At 45.6% G+C, this 20671-nt stretch overlaps 1 protein-coding gene across 2 annotated transcripts in view; it reads left to right on the forward strand.

The window, feature by feature from the left end:
• The window catches only part of RREB1 (ras responsive element binding protein 1), a 79455-nt gene extending 61040 nt beyond the window's left edge, over positions 1–18415 (forward strand). Inside the window, exons 10-11 of one of the 2 annotated variants that reach the window (XM_009990343.2) lie at positions 12800–13546; positions 16717–18415. In XM_009990343.2, the coding sequence (XP_009988645.2) occupies positions 12800–13546; positions 16717–17237 (1268 nt within the window). In that variant the 3' untranslated portion in view covers positions 17238–18415. The remainder of the gene's footprint in view (positions 1–12799; positions 13547–16716) is intronic. The other variant, XM_086608435.1, reaches the window with a different exon arrangement.
• Positions 18416–20671: the final 2256 nt, after the last annotated feature.

A 20671-nucleotide genomic window follows, 5' to 3' on the forward strand; every position in this document is an offset into this window, starting at 1 on the left:
ACTTGTCTACCCTACCACCACCGGGCTTGGAAGGCGACGCCATCCTTTTAGAAGGCCTGTGCTTCTGCCACAAGGAAGGCAAGCTACTGCGGCTGTAGCAGGGCTGGGTCCTCCAGATTTTTGGTGATGCTGAGGCAGTGGTAATAGTCACATTCAGGTCAGTACGGTCTAGCAGTGAAAACACTGAGCTCTTTTCTAATCATCACCAGAGCAGCATTGAGGGAGGCTTGTTGCCAGAGGACCACTGCACAGCAAGCTTTGACTGGCCTTGGAGCATCTCCTTTCAGGTGACACCAATGCTCTGTTTGTAAGCTGGGAGTTGGCAGCAGCTCCCCTGTGGCAGCAGCATAGATGAAGCTTGCTGGAGGAGAGAGGGAGAGGTGAAATGGGAAGGTAGAGGGGCTTGAGGCCGGGGAGGTGGTGCCGAAGCAAGCGCTAGGATGCATTCAGGTGGAGCGAGCCCTGTGTTTTCGTGGGGAGTGTCAGATGCTGGTGGCATAGGAGGAGTTTGGCAGCTGCGTGATAGAGGAGTTTGTTGGGTTTGTGTTCCGGGTGGGCGAGTTGATTTTCTGATGGGGACATCTACAGCGTCGTAGCACAACACACTGTTTCTGTCCCCACCTCTTGCACAGGCAGTGACTTGTTAGATAGCTCTGTTTCTTAAAAGGAGTTAAGAAAAAACTATTCACTAATCTTACTGTAAAGAGAAGAGGGAAACTTTATTCTCTGGGCTTGATGGCTGCTCCCTGACCTAGGGAGAGAAGGGGCCAAGATGTGAATGGGATAGATGAGAGTCCTGGTGATCTGCTTCCAAACTGCATGTGTTGGGTATCTGCTCCGTCGGGAATCACTGCAGGCAAGCTGGTCCGTGCTCCTAGACTGCTGTAGTACACTGCTATCAAAAACACAAGGCAGTCATTTGAGCTGAAAAGTGGCAACTAGCTCTTCTCCATCCACTTGTAGGGAAGTTGTTATTAGAGTAATTTCTGTAGGTCATCTAAGCTAATAATGAGTGAACATGGCTGAGGAAAAGGTGTATAATTTTGAGCATTTAAGTGTCTGTATATTACCAGTTTTAAACTACTGTGTTTATACAGACATGAAAAGATTTTTGCAAGTGTGTCTTTCATGTTCAATAAAATTTTGACATAGAGGACTCCTTCCATGCTGTGTCAAGATTGTATTTACCTTTTGTGAAAGTGCAAAAACGCACATGCTACCAGCCACCGACATCCCTCGTGCAACCAGAAGTCTCTATTGTGAAAGCTTTCGCTTTGCTTATTCTTTCTCCAACACCATTGTGTGTTTTTTAGTTCAAAAGCATTTCCCTGAAGAAGCATACACCTTCCTCACCAGTTTTCGCTTTATTGCAAAGCTCACAAGTGGGAGGGCACTGGGAATTTGGCATAGCTGGGTTTTATACAGTGTTTAACACAGTACCAGTGTTTTGCTTGAATGTGCTTGAACACTTGCTTTTAATACTTTCTTTTTCTTGAAGTCTTTATTGATTAATTTACTCTTCTACGTTCAACCTGGTTTGCCTTTCTTTTTTGTGCTTCTCTCCTCCTCTTGACTTTTTTCATTCTCAGAGCAGCAAGTGAGATTTGCTCCACAGTGGTGCAGTTAATTTTGCTCCTTTTATGGCATGTGCGTCAGACTAGGTTCAATATAAAATTAAAAGAATGGTCTTTTTTGGCTGTTAGTTTGTTATGGATAACCTGAATCTGTTTGCAGAGAATCAGTTGAGGATATTTTCAGAGTGATACTGCCAGATCATATTTGGCCCAAGATTATTTTTTGCAGAAGGTGAGATTTAATGGCAGAGGAGGTGGTTTTTTGTTTGGTTTTGTTTTGGTTTGCTGTTACAACAGGAATGAACTGGACAAGAAAAGATCTATTAACAAAATAAAGTAATAAATAAACAGAATACAGTTACACTTAGCCCATGAACCTGAATGTTTCCTCTTAATTGGAGGACACAGTCATAAAAAGGACTGGAGATGTTTTTATTCTTTGCTTTTATGACTTAAGTCAAAGTGAAGTTGTAGACATCTCTACTTTGCAACATTTGTCCTTACCATGGCGATAATGTGTTTCCACTAGGACAGCGGTGGCAGGAGATATCTTAATTGAGGAATCATCTTCTTGCATGCTGTGATTATTTAGACGACTCTTTATATTGAAAAAGACTCCCTTCAAACAACTGGCTTCCATGAAGCATCCAGCCTAGACTAGTCCTGCTAACCAAATTTTACAGTCAGTTCTGAGTCAATGTGCAGGCACGGATGTATTTTAATCCAGGCCATGTCCATTCTTATGGGAAAAGTTATTAAAAAATCAAATCATTTTATACTTAAACTGTTTAAGTTACCCTCCAGTGAGTAAGTATATTTTATCAGGAGTTGCCTTTAAGGGAAAATACAGGAAGCAGAGAATACTGCGATTTTGAATGATCTCTTTTATGCCTTTAAAGATGACATTTTTGGAAAGCAGTCTGGTTTCCTTTTGGGAATAGGACTGTAACTTGGGATGAGAGGATTGGAGTCAGCACAGAAAGCAAGATTTTTGTTTGGGTTTTGAGATCTTCAACTAGGACATTTGTGTGGAAAGAAGAGTATCTTATCTGTTGTAAGTATTGGTCTGTATGACAAATACTCAGTTGATATGAGAGTTTTAAAGGCTGAAAATAGGAGAAAATTGTGACCTGAGATGCAGGCTGAGTTTCAAGTAATTAGTCCCCAGCTAATCCTGTCATTACATGCTTGAAAAGAAATGTGGAAAGGAATTGGGCTGTCATGAAGCAAAAGGATTTCTGTTCAGCTTTGAAGTTCTGTTTTGTATTTGCGTTGTGAACGAAGCCAAATAAAAGTACAGAAAGTGGTGGTATTCGTAGCCTTAAATTTACGATTGACTTAGCAGGTACCTAAAAAGAAAGAGTGACTTGAAAGCCTACAAAAAGCAGTGCCTTGATGCTCCTGAAAAATTGTGTTGACACTGGAAGACAATTAAGAGAAAGAAGTAGCGCCTGAGATGTCTACAGGATGCGAGGAGTCCCTCGTACGGGTTGAGATGTTCATTAGAGCAGAACTAACTTGTGGAAGATTAAAGCAAGAAACATACTCACAATGTTGTACGAAAGAGGCTACTGGCTGGGGTGTGTGTGTGCACACACATGTGCATGTGTGTGTGTTTTCAAAGGTTTGCGGTGTGAGGTGGAAGGTGTGACAAGAGCTGATCTCCTTTTACGTGTAGCTATCCTCACAGTCTTTTTCTGCATCACGAAGATGTCTTGAAGGACCACTTTTCTCAGGGCACTGCATGATCTGGCTTTTCTTTCAACTCTTCCTGCACCTAGTCCCTTCCCTTGTTCTAGTCATTTAAATGAATTACAGACATGAAAAACTTTCTCCCGTGGGGAAGTACTTGATTGCTTATTCAACGTACGGGGCTTGATTCCTCTGAAGTCATTGGAAAGATGCCTCGTGGCTTTGATGGAAGTTGTGTCAAATTCACACAGGTGATAGACATCTCGGGAGAGAGTTTGCTGTTGAGGAGCTTGCAGTCAGGATGTTGTTGGTCACCAAGCAGTAAATGGGGAAAAGGAAACAAAAAAAAGTATCTTACTACACATTAGGAGGACAGACAGACATACTTTTCTCTTGTGTCAGGCCAGAAGTCCTTCCCCTGTCAAAAATGTGGTGTTGTCTTTTCTACCAAATCTAACAGAATTTGCACAAACCTGGAGTTGCCAGGTGCTATCTGAGGAGACGTGTGCTTATCCCTCAGTCTGAGGAAGAAGATGCTGGATCTCCCAGTGGCACACATAGTTGTTCCTGGCTGTTCAGCGTAGCAAGCCCAAGCTGTGTTAGGTCGGAATGAAGGCTGCAAGCAAGCGAAGCGTGAGGACGCGAGAAGCGCCCTGCCGCCTTAGAGCTGTGCTACATGCAGCCAAGTGCTCGTGTCTCCGATGGCGGCAGTAGGATGTGCTATTTAGGGTGAGCATGTGGGCCCGGCTGCTTCCTGTGGTCTGTTCCTCTTAGTGCTCCATCAGCACCTGGAACTGCTTCGTTAGAGTTGCACGAGAGGACACATCCCTGCCTGCTTCCTTCACTGCCTGTTTTTTACGGACCTGCTGTCTGCAAGTCCCCCAGATTGCTTTCTGAACTCGCTGGTGCTGTCGGCCTCCAAATTCATCTGGTGTCAAGCTCCAGAAGTTCACTACCTGCTGTGTAAGGAGCTATTTTTTAATCTGTTTTCAGCTCATCCTCTGCTGTTTTCAGAGAGCTCTGCTTCATTCCAGTATTGCAGGATTTGGTGAATTGCGTGTGCCCTCTCAGCTGCCGTCATGATTTGTAAACCCCAATTGTAACACCCTCTTCTTTCCTTCAAAATGAGAAGCCTGAGCCTTTCTGGTGTCTCCTCACAGGGCAGCTGCTCCATCGCGTGGATCAGGTTTGCTGTGTGCCGTCTGCAACACGGCTGTCTCCTTCCTGTGGCGTGGAGAACTGAAGTGGCACACACCGCCTGAAACGAGCACATCAGGGCTTTACTCAGCAGCGAGGGGACACCCTTGGTCTTGCTTACAGTACCCTTGCTTGTGGTACCCAGTGTTTCTTGGCTTTAGTTTGGCTGCTGCTGCAGGCCAGTGATCCTGGAGAGCTGTCAGGGATGGCTCCATGACCTCCTGCCTGAATGTACCTGCCAGTACCACATTCAGCATCACACAGGCATGTTTTAGATTATGTTTTCAGAGGTGTTTTACCTTGTATTCGTCTGCATTGCAGCTCACCTGCCATCGTGTTACCGCCTCTGTTTTGACAGTTTAGCGGCAAAGGAGATTGATTGTCAGATCATGCAAGGCTTTGTTGTAGGCAGGCGGGTGGCATTTAGTCAGAAAGGACAAGCTGACCCGAAACTGAGGGAGAGTGCAGTCACTCAGCGTTTTTCTGTGCTGACCAAATGGGATGGATGGAAGAAGGAAGCTCAGCAGATGGTGGGACGTGTCCCTTGCCTGGAAAGTGTTTGCCCAAGGGAGCTATTGCTGTAAGGTGTTCACACCTTCGGGAGAGATGGGGTCCCTTTGTGTCACTTTGGGCGAGTTTCACAGGAGAGTTGTTGGAGTAACAAACCGAAAAGCAGCAAGAAGTTGGCTCTGTGCATCAGAGTAGTTAGAATTACGAATGAGCTGTTACTCCCAACGTCAGGATGACTGCTGATCAGACTGCACAAAAGCGTGCACAGGGTTTTCCTTTTAGATTTCCAAACTCCGGTTGTTTGGTAACGCCTGCTGTCTTCCCAGCCTCTCTCATCCTTTTCTTTTTCTTTTAATACAGCAGGTTGCCTTGCAGTGATTCAAGTGTGGTAACGCAGGTCTCAGCATTAGTCTGGCATTAAAATCTGCCATGCTGGAGGCATGTTACGACGTGATTTGATCTTGCCTATCGTGAAGAGACTAAGTTGCCTTGTTACCATGTTAACAGCCCGTAACTTCACAGGGCTGCAGCACGGTATCTGGGCTGTCACGTGGGCTCATCCTGCCTGTGCAGACAACAGATGGCTGCAGCGTGAGAGAGGAAGACTCATGTTATAACATGATCCCCTCGCAGAACAAAAGACTGCAGAAAGGGCTCTGAAGGTGCTCACCTCCGACGATCTTCGCGGCAGGACAAAACTAGCATGTCCTCTTGGGTCTGTTGAAAACTTTCTTTGCCGTCAGAGGGATCCTAAGGCAGCTCAGCTGGTCGGTGGGGTGAGGAGGCAGGCGTTTCTAAAGCCACTCAGATGAGTGCTGGCGCAGCACGTAGGATGGGTAGGACTTTGGTGGAACGTAGATGTTGTTCTTAGCACTTGTGCAGCCAGTGCTGGGCTGGTCAGAGTGGTTCGACCTGCCCCCGGCAGACAGAGCCTTGGGCCATGGTTGGATAACACAAAGCACTTCTTGGCTGTACTGGCTCAACCTGTTCTCAACTGTTCATCCCCACAGCTGTAGCTGACCCAGCTGCCCCAAAAAATGAAAAGGGCAAGGGGAGGGACCAGCAGTCGTGAGATCAGTTCCCGGATCTAGCTGTCAGTAGGGCCCAAAAAGAGCACATTGATGTAGCTGAGGTGTGGAGCTGGCAGCATCTCCTGGGAGGTGCTGGGGATAGATGCTGTTGAAATTGGCTTTACTGTCAAACGCTTTGTGTCTTCAAACAGCAGCTTTCGACAGCAGCGAAGGAGCCCGGATCCTATACTGTGAGCTTTATAGCACGGCTTAGTGTTTATAACTGGCTTCGCCAAGTGGTGTTTAATCATGGTCCAGAATCGTTCACCAGCTTTGGACTTGTGGTCTCCCTCCATTGCCCAAGAAAAACAGATTTCAAAATCAGTGGAAGTAAATTAACAATTTGAAACTGCGGCTCAGTGGGGTCGTTTCTTTTTTTGTGCTGGTTTTAAAAGGTGGGTGAGTGGCACGTTTGGGGCTCCCATGCAGAGCCTGTGTGAGAGCTGTACTTGGAAGCCAATAATCGTCCAGATTTCACTGTGAGCTGAAAGGAAAGGGAATGAGGGGCGATGCTTACGTGATATTCGGTCAGCCATAAACAAAGGGAAGCTTTAAGACGAGGTGTAAGGCCGGAAGTGCAATTCAACAGAGTATCACTGGGAACAAGTTTATAGAGGGTTTCTTTTGGTCTTGTTTTAAACCAAAACAAAAAACAGGATGGTGGTTTTGAATAGAATTCAAAGGTGAAGAAGTGATGGGGCTTGAGCCTGTCCTTGCTGCATGGAGTGGAAGGGAATGATCTGACTAAAGCACCTGAAGCAAACTGAAGACATCTCGCCCAGCTGGCAGTGGTCAGACCAGGAGAGACCTGTACTGGTAGAGAGGCGTACAACGAAATTGTGGAGCAACTTAATGAATCGCCCACTTTCATCACGTTAAAGCAATCCTGCCTTTGTCTCCTTAGGGCTTTCTGAATGCTCCCTTCTTGCAACAAAATACAGTTGACGGAGGAGAGATGTGGGATGGGAATGGGGTAAGGGATTATCTCTTACGTAATACAGAAAGAGACTTTGCTCAGGAAAGATCCCTTTCTTAAAAAGGCTTGCCCCTCATGTGAGAGGGTCGAACACAATTGCTCTGTGCTAACTAGGCAAATATTTACAAAGTAAGTATGCTCAGCAGTGAATTTTCTGATTAGCGTTTAGCAGAATTCATCTTTGCTCTAGATATCTGCCACTCTGTGATCCCTCCAGAAGTCATGTGAGCCCTGGGTATAGCAGGAGACTTTTTGTTTTTACAAACTGTTCTAGCTGTCTGTACCTCTCGACTACATTTGTGGGTATTTCCTAGAGGATAAAGGGCTTTAAAACTGCTTTTTCAGTGTCAGGCAAAGTTTAACAGCCGCTCCAGAGCTGCAGCTCAGCGTGAAACGAGAGTTGCTTGCCCCTGGGGTGTGTGGCAAATGGAAGAGCCTAAGGTTGGGCTGAGTGCTGGAGCTGTTGTTTGGAAGATACTGAGTAGATGGTGTAGAACTTGCTGATGGTATTGCCAGGTTTACATCAAACAGCCTTTCTGCTAAACGGTGGAATTCACCATAAGCTGAAAGTCTGGGGTTCCCCCCCGCTTCCATGCACATTTCCACTCGGTCGGTGCGGTCAGAGCTAGTCCCAAACACCTTTCTGTTGGTGACTTCAGCTGCTCTCTTGAAGGTACTGGGGGATCGTAACTTGTGTCAAAGGCAGAAAGGATTTTTTTTCCAGAATTGTTTTTTCTCCTTTTCCCCTAGATATATTCAGTTCCATTTAATATAAATAATCCTTTTCTAGCTATCTCAAATGTTTTCATTTCAATAGGCATGCAGGTACAGAAGCTCCTTCAACTGTGGGCTAATTAAATATTTAACTTGTGTGTGTGCATGTGGTGTAATGAGGATGGCTAAATTTTAGTGTTCAGAGTGTTTACAATAAAAATGGACAAAGATAAACCCCAAAATTTTGCAAGTTGACTCTGCAGGTTGGAAAGATGTTCTCCAGTTCCTCGGTGAAAGTAGAAGCAGCATTGCGTGAGTGGGTCCAAAAAATCCCAAATTTACCAGACTGCTACCACCTAGTGGTAGCTGCGTCTGTTGTAAAATATCAGACGAACTGGGGTTATTTCAGTTGATGCAGGGGAAAAGAGTAAATCGTCGGCTCATCTGACTGATAATGCCAACTGCTTGTACAACATCCATTTCCAGTGCTCATTCTGCTCCAGTTTTGAGCGTTATTTATGTGACGGGTTTTCTAACACTTCTCTCGGGATGTCGGGAATGTTTGGCAATAAACACTTGCTTTAAAGTCACAAAATAGTTTCCATTGCAACACCCTGTTTTATCTAATATTTCCTTAGCATCTCAAGTTCTACTCTTCATTCCACCTTAGTTCCAGGAGGAAAGAAAACCACGGGAAAACGGAATCAAACCAGCAACCTCCCCACCTTGATCTGTATCTGCTCTTTTGTCTGACACTTTCCACGTTCGGTGTCTCTCTTGATAATTTGGTTTGTGTATGCAGGAAAGCAGTTTTGTCCTCTTTCTCTTCCTTTCTTGTCACCTTTAAGAGACTGAGCGGACTTTTCTGACTGGGCTGACTGAAAACTGCAACTGGAATTGTAAATAGACTTCAGCAAAATAGTCTTTTCTTTCCACAGTTTGAAGGAAAAATGATTTTGGCTGCAACTATATAGTGGTTTCTTTCATGCAAGCGGAAAAGTTTTCGCATTCTCAGATGGAGTCCTTGAGGTTTTGCTTATGAATATATCTCCTGAGAAGTTCGTTTTTTCCCAGGAGCTGATGAGGCAGCAGCTAAGCTACCAGTGGTTGCTTTGTGTTGCCTTCCTCTGTGTGTCCTTACCTCCCTGCTCATCTTCTCTCTGCCCCTTCCCTTGCCCGTGTTCCTTGACTCTGGTGTCAGAACCAACATCATTGAATAGTTTCACCTTCTTGTCTTCGCTTCAGAGGAGTGTCACACACTCTGGTTGTCCATGACAAGGTCATGTATTCTGCTCCCACGGTTGCTGAAGAAGTGGCAGTGGGTGGGAGCCTTGGCAAGCAGACCTCTCCGCCCTTGTCCTCTTGACTCGCCGGGTGTAAATATCTGTGGGATAACAAATGAACCGGAAAGCATTTTACAACCTTAGTAAGTGAATGATGGGAAAGGGGTGAAAGAAACAGCAGGCCTTTCCCGCACACCTCGCCTTCCTCACCGCCTGGATGCAGGTGGCTGCTCTGCACCATAAATCAGCAAAATTCTGGAAATGGGAATTACCTTTCTGAGAGGAGCTTGGCCTCATTGGAGGGGTGTTTGCCCAGATCTGAATACTCGGGCAAAATCTTCCTCCTTGTGTAAGACAAAAGCCTGCTGGAGTTTTATGTCCAGCAAGGTTTTCTCTTGCTGCAGATAGGCATGCAAGCAGAGAAAAACCAGTAGTGTAGGTCAAGCCTAACTTCTACTGGAGCAGATGGACTGGCTGCCAGTGCTAGACTTCCCTTACAGCTGTCCCTTGCGCTGCGGGAGAAATCCCACACTGGACCTGACACAGCTGTCGGCATGACCGCCGTGTTTCCCACACACCTTCACAGCTCCCCTGCTGCCGTTCCAGTTCAGCTGGACTCTCACCCATCCCCGGCCAGCCGGGGTTCGTGCAAAGCAGATGGCTTTTCCACCAGCTGCGAAACCAACCGCGCAGGTTGTGGTCACCGCAGAGCAGCTCGACGAGTCGGGAGCTGCCGCGTTGCGACGTGCGTGAAGTTTCATCAGGGGCCTGCGGAACTGCTCCTCGGCCAGGAGGGCAGCAGGTCTGGGTTGTGCCGGTGAGGAGGAGGAGCGCTCGCTCGAGCACGTACGCGTGTCAGCCTGTTCCTGGCGGCGTCTCTGCCTGAGTTTTGAACATTGTTCGTTCAGGAGCGGCAGGCTGGCTGCGGAAGATTTCTCTTCTGCCTGCGTGCATCCGTGCTCCCGGGGTCTGAAGTGTTCTTTGGCTTTCGTGAGGCATGTTGTTTAAACTTGGCATTCGTTTTTCTTGACGTTGACCTCATCAGTTTGCCTGTGCTAGTAAGGCAGCATCACTTACCTGTGGACCACCTCTCCTTTGCAGTGCATCCATCTCTTGTGCACTGGAAAATGTAACAAGAGCACCATAACAGCTGGGAAGAGGCCCAGGGCACAGAGGACAGTTAAAAAAAGAGATAGAGTTTGGGTAGAATTCGTTGAAGAATGAGTATACTATAAGAAAAATAATGTATTTTTAAGCAGAACAAGAAAAAGTTGGGGAAAAACAGGGGAAATGTGGGAAGTCATGCATGATACACAATATGTTGAATGTGTAAGTTGCAGCTTTTGCGTTCGAGTGTTTTAAAATGTTCTGGGTTTGGTTTTCCCCTCGTTCACTTTGCTCCTGATATTTCACGTTATAGAAACAACTTACTCTGCATCCTCTGTCTTCTGTCTGGTCAGCAAAGAATTATAAATCATCTCTCTTGGTGCAATAAAAGAGGAGCTCTCTCTGTCTCAGTCTTGTTGTGCTCTCCACTCTGCTGAACACTGGACAATACTCTTAGTCATATGGTTTAGTTTTGGGTAGTCCTGTGAGGAGCAGGGAGTTGGACTCAATGATTCTTATGGGTTCCTTCCAACTGGAGATATTCTGTGATTCTGCGATTCTCTCCATCCTTCCTTTCATCCGTGCTCTTGGGCCAAGGTGAGGCACTGCTGATGAGAGCCGGATGCGCTCGGCCTGCCCCCAGATGCAGCGCGGGGAAGAAGGCAGGAGGAAGGAACCCGTAGCCATGCCTCCTTTTTAAACATCTTCCCTGCCTAGATCTGGCCAGGGTTTGGCTTCTGGGCTTGCTCCTTCGCCTGCACTGGCAGCCACGAGACCTGACTACCTGCGTGGCGTGGCATCCAGGAGCACCATGCATGGGCCTGGCTTCTCATACATGCCCTGCTCCAGTTTCTCTGGGTTGCAGAGCAATGCTTCCCCATAATTATTGTGCATTGCCATTTCAGCTTGATTTTTAGAAATTACCTCTTTTTGTTTCTAATAGCTTTTTTTTTTTTCCTTAAAAATGCCAAGAGATAAGCAATGAGTCAAAACACAGAATTCAAATGCAAATTCATAGGGCACTTGTAGGTGACCTTTGTTTTCAGATGCCCACATTCTCAAATTCTCTAGCATTATACACAGATTATGACTGGATAGCATGTTTTAATGGGCAGATAATTAGAAGAGCAATTAACTTTGTGGAAAGCTTTTGTGTAATCCACTGTCTATGTAAATGGATCTGTTTTGATTAAAAGGGGAGATTATTTTTTTTGACAGGTCACTTCTCCCCCATTCACGCCCCCCAGAAAAAGCATATCGAGGATTATGCCCTATTAAGTGATTGTTAAAGATCACTGGAAATGCTGCTTAGCTTTGACGTTTGTTTAATGGCCATTTATTGTCACTTGTGCGAGGAGATGGAGTCAGTGCAAGTTCTCTTGCAAGACTACCTTAAAACTACTGAATGCCTGAGAACTATCTTCTTTTCTTCTGTCCCTACTCCTTGCTTATGAAAAAGAACTTGTAATAGGACATCTGGGCAATTTGGAGAGAGGCACATGTTGCACGGTGTCAAACGGAGAACTTAAACTGCTCTACTAGAGTTTCTAAATCCCTGTAGTTAGCCAGCAGCTACTGGGCTTGCAGATGAGTGCTGAGATACCTGGTGGGTTGTGCGCTCCCTTGGCTGCACGCAGTCAACAAGAAGGAGGTGGGGTGGAGGACTTAAAGCAAGGAAGGTTGCAACTTTCGGAAAGCATAACTTTCAAAGTTTGTGTCCTGGAACAGTTGCTGGAAAGTGGCACTGGGGATGCAGGTACGTGCTGTGCGTCAGTAGCAGCTTTGGCCTCCAAATCCAGTCCAGCCTACTTCCTACTTAAATGTACGCTATTCGTATGGAGCTCCAGCCCTTTGTTCTCCTTAAGCACCTTATTTGTTGTAATTTTTTGGACATGTTACATCTTCAGCAACATTAATGCTACAAACTGTTAGAGAAGCAGAAGACTTAAGGTGGATGTCTTAGGTGGATTTTGCCTTCTTGTTGGAGTCATTGTGAAACAGTGACGGGTGCTGCCTGTTACAGTATCTTGGCTTTATGTTTTGGTTCCAGGTGGTGTGTCAGAGACTCACATGAACTTCTGCATCTTTTGCTTATATGACATATACCCAACTCTTTTAACTGACCTCTGTGTTACTGTTTGCACCTTTAACATTTAATTGAGACAGTTGGTTGCATGAGGCCTTTACATTCCCTTTGAAAAGCATTTCCTGCTACTTACAGTTTATACATTAGTTTGAGTAATATGTGGATGTATATTACTTTGATCTATATCCATATTTTTCATACACGAGTTTGTAAATAATACATCCATTTGTCTCTGGAACAGTGTATTTGTAATAGTAGTGACCTCAACTCTTCTTTGGTGTCTCAGCATTTTGTCTTCTCTGGTAAAAGTAATTGTATTAAAAATGACTCCAAGAAACTGCCAAGAATGTGAGTGCATTTTGGAAAAGAAAGCATTTTGTTACAGATTTTTAATCATCTTGTGATTGGGTTCTGTGATGTTTTGATCTCTTTTCAGCCATAAGTCACTGGCCTGGGTCACAGGTGAGAGAAGCAGATGCTGGGACGCTTGATGGGAAGCAATGCTCGTGGGTCCACGTGCAGCCTGACAGCTGGTAGTTGTGAATTAGCAGAGAACATCCCACTGAAAGTTTCTCTCTGTTTGCTTGCAGACAGCCAGTCTGATGCGGAGACACTAACTACAGGAAACGAAGTCTTGGACCTGACCTCCTGCGAGAAGGAGCAGCCAGAGGAAATAACAGAGCTACCGGAGAGTGAGTGTGGCCCCAAGGAGGAGCAAAAGGCTGACTCCCTTCTGGCAGAGGAGGATGCTGAAGAAAAAGCGGATGGATATGAAGAGGGCCCTGAGGAAGATTCTGTAAGTAACAAAAGTCTTGACCTCAATTTTGCCAGCAAATTAATGGACTTCAAGCTGGCAGAGAGTGACCAGAGTGCAGGCAGCAGTTCTCAGACTGAAAGGAAACATGCCTGTGACATTTGTGGCAAAACCTTCAAGTTTGCTGGCACTCTTAGCCGTCACAAAAAGGCCCACATTCGTGAGGACAGAAAGGATGAAAGGAGCAGTGAGGATGAAAGCAAAAGCATTCAGGATGATGCAGGAGCTCCCTCGATGCAGGACTCTGGTCTTGAGCAGGAAGAGTCTCCGATGGACTTGAAGGTAGTGGAGTCTCCTGTGGACTGTGAGGCAACAGGAAAGGAAAATGAAGAGAGCGAAAGCATCTCTGAGGGGGAAGGCACAGAGAGAAAGTCCACTGAGAAGAGCAGTGATGACAAAAAACCAAAGACTGATGGGGCTAAGAGTACTGCAAAAGCAGACAAAAGAAAGAAAGTCTGTACTGTGTGCAACAAGCGTTTCTGGTCTCTGCAAGATTTGACGCGACATATGCGGTCTCATACAGGTAAGAGGAGGACTGAGGACAGAACACATGGCGAGCAGGTCTGCCACCAGACTGAGGCATCTGCTCTGTAAGTGCACGATCACTGCTAGCACTTGAGGTGGGAGACATTGCTTTTAGTCCTGTGGGTATTCTCAAGGTATCTTCTCTCCCCTGATCCCCCATGCTGCCTGCAAAGCCTGTTGAGGGAGCAGGAACTGTCAGCACTGCCTTATCTTCAATTCCCACGCCGTTTTCCCCCATGCTTGCTTGCAGAGTTTAGGAGTGAGGGCAGGTATGGAGATCCTGCTGCAGTTGTTCTGTCCATCTTCTGACTCCCTTCTTGTCATATGTGCGTGGCTCTACCTCTTCCCGGTATTTTGATGAGCAGCGGAGAAACCTGGCAGTATATGATAAGACTTCATCTCTGGGTGAAAGTTTAGAGAAAGAGAGCTTGGTTTTGTCTGATTAACCAAGCCTGGTACGGGTAATGTGCTGGTGATGTGTGTGACCTGCTGCTTAAGCGAAAGGCGAAGCTACAGTGGGCACCCTGCTCTTCATTCAGGCGTGGGCAGGGGGACACAGGTGGAACACAGGCAGTAAAATGCTTGTCTGGTGACTTGGCTCGGCACTTAAAATGTGTGGGATCACTTTATGTGATACAGTCTGCAGCAGCACCGTTGAGAGGAGATGAAGTCATGAGCCAGCTCAGAGGTGAATTCGTCATTCATCCTTTTTAATGCGTTCTTATTAATGATGCGTTTGACCTGCCAGTGAGCTGCTCTCACCTGGGAGAACTGGTGCAGTTTGACATTTTGGGTCTTGCAAAGATGCTCTCTGCTGAAGACAAGATCTTTATGATTAACAGAATATTTGTGGTGTTATTGGTGGTGGTGTTTAGTAAACTACATCAAGCACTAGTGTCTTAACCAAACGTTTTACCTTTCTGAATCATAAATATTGACCTCTCGAGTGCAAAACTGATCCCTTTCCTTCTGGCATTGCGGACTCAAATTATGAATTGAGGCACAAGTGAAACAGGGGAGGGGTCCCATTCTTGTGCCTATTTTGTTACTAATTCAGAAGCCTTGGGAAGATTCTAGTATCTAAAGCAGTGAGCTTTCCCCCTAAATGATACACTGGTGTGTGCCCATGGAGATTCTCATACTGTGTACTTCAAATTTTTGTGTTGCATACTGAGATACGTGAGATTCGTCAGTGTGGTTTTCCTTCCATTCCTTTTTAATTTGATGCTGAAAGATGTTTTGACACAGAGTAGGTGGTGAACAGGAACCTGGGACGGTGTTTTCTTCAAATTTAGTAAATGTAAATACCACCTATCCCCACTGTTGGATCAATGCATTTTGAACTGAGAATTTTGCCTCAATACTGTGGGTTGACTCTCCTCCTCCCCCTCTCCCTCCTGCTGTTCAGCTGTATTGACAAAACACTGTCAGGCTGTAAGGTTGCTTATACTTCCGTTTTAATGGATGGGTTTTGTCAAAGATAACTATGAGGTTTTGGAATTTCTGTACTCAAAAGAGGAGTGTTTGGGGCACGCTGAAGTGTACAAGAAACCTGTGCCTGCCTACTGAATGGCAATCGGTCTGGAAATGTTTCGTTCTCCCAGTGCAGGCTGCTTCCCAGCACGTAGTTACGGGATGCTCTGGTGCTGCCTGCCCACGCACAGGGTGAGCCACGGCGCTGCATCCGCCACAGCCAAGTGCCGGATGGGCAAAGGCTGTCGGCCGGAAATGCTCCCGGGGACCCGTGCCCTCCCTTGAGAGCAGGTGCCTGAGCAGGGCACTGAGGAGAAACATTTGTGAGAAGCATCAGGCTTCCCAGGGACAGCAGGACCTACTGGCACATTTCAGCCAGCCACCTCCAGTTCATAACTGGTTTCCTTTTAACGATCTCAAGCGTTACTACAAGCGAGAAATGAGCCACAAGTGTCTTGTTCCATATGCTCGTTGGCACGAGATGGTGTCTTGATTTGCAGTTTGTCTCGGGATTGCAGCACTGAAAAATCTTTAATAGGTGGAATCGGAAACAGAGAATAGAGCGGTCAGGGTGGGACCTTTGGTTCTTCAGGGCAGACAGCACCTTGGGGCACTGTGCTTGGTTGGGACTTTGGGAGAGTTTTGTCTGGGGGGCAACCACAGTTGCGTTGTTTTCTGGGGAGCTCATGCTTAGGAAAAGCATTCAAACATTTCAGGTACAAAAAGCAGCTCTGAGATCAGAGCAGAGTACCTGGTGATGACAGCAGAGGATGCCTGCAGCTGCTCTGTGGCTTGAGATTGCAAAATAAGAGGAAGAGTTTTGTCCTCTGAGTGGCATTTCTGAAATGGGTGTGAAGAGGTTTTTCAGGGGCTTTCACATGTCACTGCTGTCCTAAAGCACCAGTGAGCTGAGGAACACCAGCAGCTCTGTAAATAACATCCTGAGGCAGGCATTTTTCACTCGGCCAGTAAATTGTGATCCTCACTAGCAGACACCTCCTGTGCCCCATGAATGCCTGACAGGTCTAGGTCCTTCAGCTGCTCCGTGTCCGTTTTGAAACGTGGTGGCACCGTCTCCTGCTTCACAGAAGGAGAAGGGGTTGTTGTGGCAAGGGTAGTTCCTGACAGCTTCTCTTCGATGGGGTGATTAACTTGCACATTTCACCCTTGCCCATCCATCAGCATCTAAGAGAGCGGGAGATGTCTCCTCATGTGCTCTTCGGTTCCGTGTTTAAGCACTGTTGACTGCAGTTACCTGGGCAATATCCTCACCCTTCCATCTCAGGTCTTCTCCCTCCCCACGTATCAGGGACTGACCTGCAGCAGGGAGTCCCCATGGTGGGCTGGTTTCACAAAGGCTTTGGAGCTCCAGAGGACAATTGCAAACTTATTCCAGAAAAGTTGCTGACTAAATTAGACAGGATGCTAACAAACACCTGGGGTTTGTGGTCGTCCTCCCGCCTTAGTGCAGGGTCGTACCAAGCTTGTAGGCATCTCAAGACACTTAGTTTTGGATTTGTCTGTATTCCTGCTTGCATGCCACCAGCTAGTTTGCTAGTACACAATCACAAAATCTGCACAAATGCGACATCCGCGCTTGAGATCCATATGGAATTTCCAAAGCGTAGAGCTTGAAACAAGAGGGAGGCGCGTTTGCGACCTTACGGCTGACTTTGCATTTTAATTCTCTTCCAGGTGAGAGGCCCTACAAGTGTCAAACCTGTGAGCGGACCTTCACTCTGAAACACAGCCTGGTTCGCCACCAGCGCATACACCAGAAGGTCAAGAATGCCCGAAACCACGGGAAGGAGAGCGACAAGGAGGAGACCCAGTCAAGGTGTGGAGAAGACAGCGAAAACGAGTCTAGCCACAGTGGCACCAACCCCATCTCAGAAAACGAGTGCGACTCCGTGGGGGTTGTCGGTGGCCATATATCCCTCATGGGAAGCCGGAAAGAGTCCCTGGCCGGCACGGTCCAGGACTCCCCCAGCAGAGAGGAGAGGCCGAGCGGGCGAGGAGCCGGCACCTGCCTCGTGGAGCCCACCAAGAGTGCACAGAAACAGACGGCAAAAGACCAGGAACCTCGGGGTAGCTCCGAGCACGAGAGGCCCTCAGGTTTCATTCAAGACTTGCTGGAGATGCACAACAAAACATCTCCCATGAATCACATCCTTGCCTCTGCAGACAGCGCACCTCAGCTCCTGGGGGTCGAATGACTCGCTCGGAGGTTGGACCCGTCCCAGCACGCAAACCGAAGCCAGCAGAGCGGGGTTGCTGGAGTCTTGTTTTCGGAAGAGCGACCTACCGCTGTGGGGAGAGTATGGCAGACTGATGCGGTGCCATATGCCTTTCAGTACAATAATGCAAGAGACTACAGTATATACTGATTTGAGTGCCTTACTACTTTATTAGATCTTTTGGTATCATAGATTTTTTTCAAAAATGATTTTTTTTTTTAATATTTTAATGAATTATTTGGAGAGGACCTTTTTCATTTAAGCATTAATGTTACCTTTTGTATTGGTGTGCGTGAGCTCGTTCTTGTATATCTGTGATAGTCGCTGTGTTTGTTCTCTGAGCTGGAAATGGGGGCAGTGGGGTGGGAGGCCCTTGGATACCACAGCCAATAACTGGAAGAAAAAAAAATATGTGAATTTCATATGAAATAGTCAGAGGAAACGCAGATGAGATGTCGATTCATTGTTTTTTCTCGGTAGATGTTCTTGCATTTGCCACATGGTGGAGCATTAAGCCTTTTCCAGGCCTGAACAACGTGGCAGTCGAAGGTGTTCAAAGTGATTCAAGCCAAAAGCAGGAAACACAACGAATTTCAACCTCACGCTTGTTTCCACTTTTCAGCATTAGAAATGGTCGTCTAGGTCCTAGGGGAAAGTTTTTCTGGCCGTCGTGGACTGAGTGTGTACACAGAGAAGAGTTACATAGCAACGTAACCTATGGAAATTATGCACCCGCTGTTATATATGTTTGATTTGCTTCAGTATATTATTATTATTATTATTATTTTATTATTATTTTATAAATTCATCTGTTTGCTTGTCTCTGCAGTCAGCAGAAACCAATGGGCAATATTTGCCCGCGCGGATGCGTAACGCAGCTTGGATCCCCCTCTCCGGATGTTTTTGACTTAACGCTTTCACCAGCTCCTCTTCCTATGTTGCAGCTCTTCTACTGTACTTTAAAGGAAACCCTTCCTCCGAGCGGAGAGCCCGACGGAGGCCAGCGAGGTGTCGTCCATCACACCTGCCACAGGGGAACATCTCACTCGTGGCGGGGTGCGAGGAGCGCGCGCGCGTGCGAGCAGGGGGCCGGGTGAGGCCCCTCCGGGTGCGTAAGGAAAGGCACTGCCAGTAGTAGGTTCCACCTTGTTGCAGTAAAAAAAAGACACTGCAAGTAGTAGGTTCCACCTCGTTGCAGTGAGAAAAGGCACTGCGAGTAGTAGGTTCCACCTCGTTGCAATCCCGGCGGCGGCAGCGCGCGTCGCGTTACTCAAAGAGCAAAGTTATTCCGTCTTCCAGTGGAAAGCAGGCGAGAGAGAAACGCGAGCCGTACCGTCATCTTGCTACTGTCGTGTTCTGGAGCAAGAAAGTACTACTGGTAATAAAACTACGGATATAAGACATGTTAAAAATAAATAAAAGAAATTTAAAAAAAAAAAAAAAAACCATAAAAAAAAAAGAAATTCTTCCTGAGATTTTGGGGTTGATGCTTGAAGACTTGAGGTGTGTGTCTAAATTTCATATCAATGGTTTAACCCCTTTAATGCTGGCAGCTGGAATTTCTCCGTGTGGCTCCTGTTGCCGGCAACAGGTGACGCTCCAGCCACCGGGATTGAAGGGGTTAAGCGAAATGTATCCTACTGTAGCTGCGCATTTTTAGGAGTGCCCAGCGTTTTTTGTTGTCCTTGTTGTCGTCCTTACGTGTTGTTTGTTACTTGTCCTTCAGTCATGACCTCTGGGACAGACAGAGCCATAATAGCATTGCCGGAGCCTCACTGTGCTATTCCACCACTGCAGCCCCCAGCCCAGCCCAGTCCGCACTGGGACCCTCCCTCCCACCCCCTCTCCCCGCCAAATCGCTTTCCCTGCTCTCACCAGACATGGAGGAAGTGGGCCTCGGACCCAGTCTATATTATATAATATATATCTATATATATATCTATCTATATATTAAAATTCTCCGAAAATTTCTGGAGACTGAAATCTCACTGTCCAGAATTCAAAGGAAGAGAAACGTTCTCGAGTAATATTCTTGCAAATAGAATAAGAAAAAATGGTTGAGGTATATGTGATTTCTATTTTTTTTCGTTGGGTTTTTTTTTTTTTTTTCCTAAATAGGGATGTTTGAACCAGTCCAGAAACGAAGCTAACGCCAGACATAGATAAATCAATCACAACCAATGACTCGTTTGAAACTCTACCCAGGTGCATTCTACTTAATTAAAACCAGTTCACGCATCCCTTAAATTGTTATTACTATTATAATTATAATAATAATAATTATTATTATTTTGGGTATTTTTTGGTTTTCGTCGTTTCTTTTTTGTTTGTTTTTGTTTTGGTTTTGGTTTTTTTTTTTGCAACTCTCCACACTAAACTGCGCAATACTGTGGGGGAGAAGCCATTACTAAACTATATGCTGCAGAACAATGTAGCAAGTAATTAATTCCCAGCAGCCTGCCGGGACATCTGCTAGCAATAATCACTATTGATTTAAAGCTTTATTTAGCCTTTATCTATATCCTAGTAGAGTATAAGATCTTGCCACATTTTATTGACATTTTTATTAGCTGAGTTTGACTGAGAACCATTGCTGTTGTTGGGTTTTTTTTGTTTCCCCTCCTCCCCCAATATTAAACTGTGAAATTTATAATATGTTTAAACTATGGGTGAATCTTAGGCTTTAGTTTGCATGTTCAGCTAATTTGTCTCTATACGATTTTTGTTTGAATCTTTTTATTTTTTTTTTTTCCTCTCTCAGGGCTTTTACAAAAAACGAAAAAAAAAAAACACAAACAAAAAAAAAAGATCTTCTGAAATTCTTTTGCCTGAGTTGCAATGGACTTAACATTGAGATAATTCAATCACTACATTAAGCACTTGACTGTGAAAGCGCAAAAAAAAAAAAATAAACAAAGGAAAAAGAAAAAAAAAAAGAGAGAACCTTGTTTGAGGCTGTTGTGAAATAACTCTTGGAGGCTATGTGACAGTCTGATTCCATTTTCAGAATGATTCATCATCTTCTCTCCTCTCTGTGTGTCTCCTTTCTCTTCTCTCTCTCCACGAAGGAAGTTTAATCCTAGTGATTTCATCCCATGCAGGAAACAGTAATAAATGTGTAGAATTCATATTTTTCTAAAGGGAACTTAAACTGCTGCTACGAGTTGTGTACAAGACTGGTTTATGCCACATGAACAGAGAATCACACATTTGTTTTGGTACTTTTATTCCTCTTTTTATTCAGTTGTACAGTACTTCCAAATTCAAAATAAAAAGTAAAAGTTGTTCTGTATCAAACCATCTAAGCAATAAAATGTTATATTTAAAAATTATAGGTTACAAAATGGACGTGGCTTTTCTTGGGGGTTTGTCTAAGTTGCTTTCAGACTTCTCTGCTGGAGGACGACGTACAA

This window comes from Tauraco erythrolophus, chromosome 3 (genome assembly GCF_009769465.1).
Source record: "Tauraco erythrolophus isolate bTauEry1 chromosome 3, bTauEry1.pri, whole genome shotgun sequence".
NCBI classification, from domain to species: domain Eukaryota; kingdom Metazoa; phylum Chordata; class Aves; order Musophagiformes; family Musophagidae; genus Tauraco; species Tauraco erythrolophus.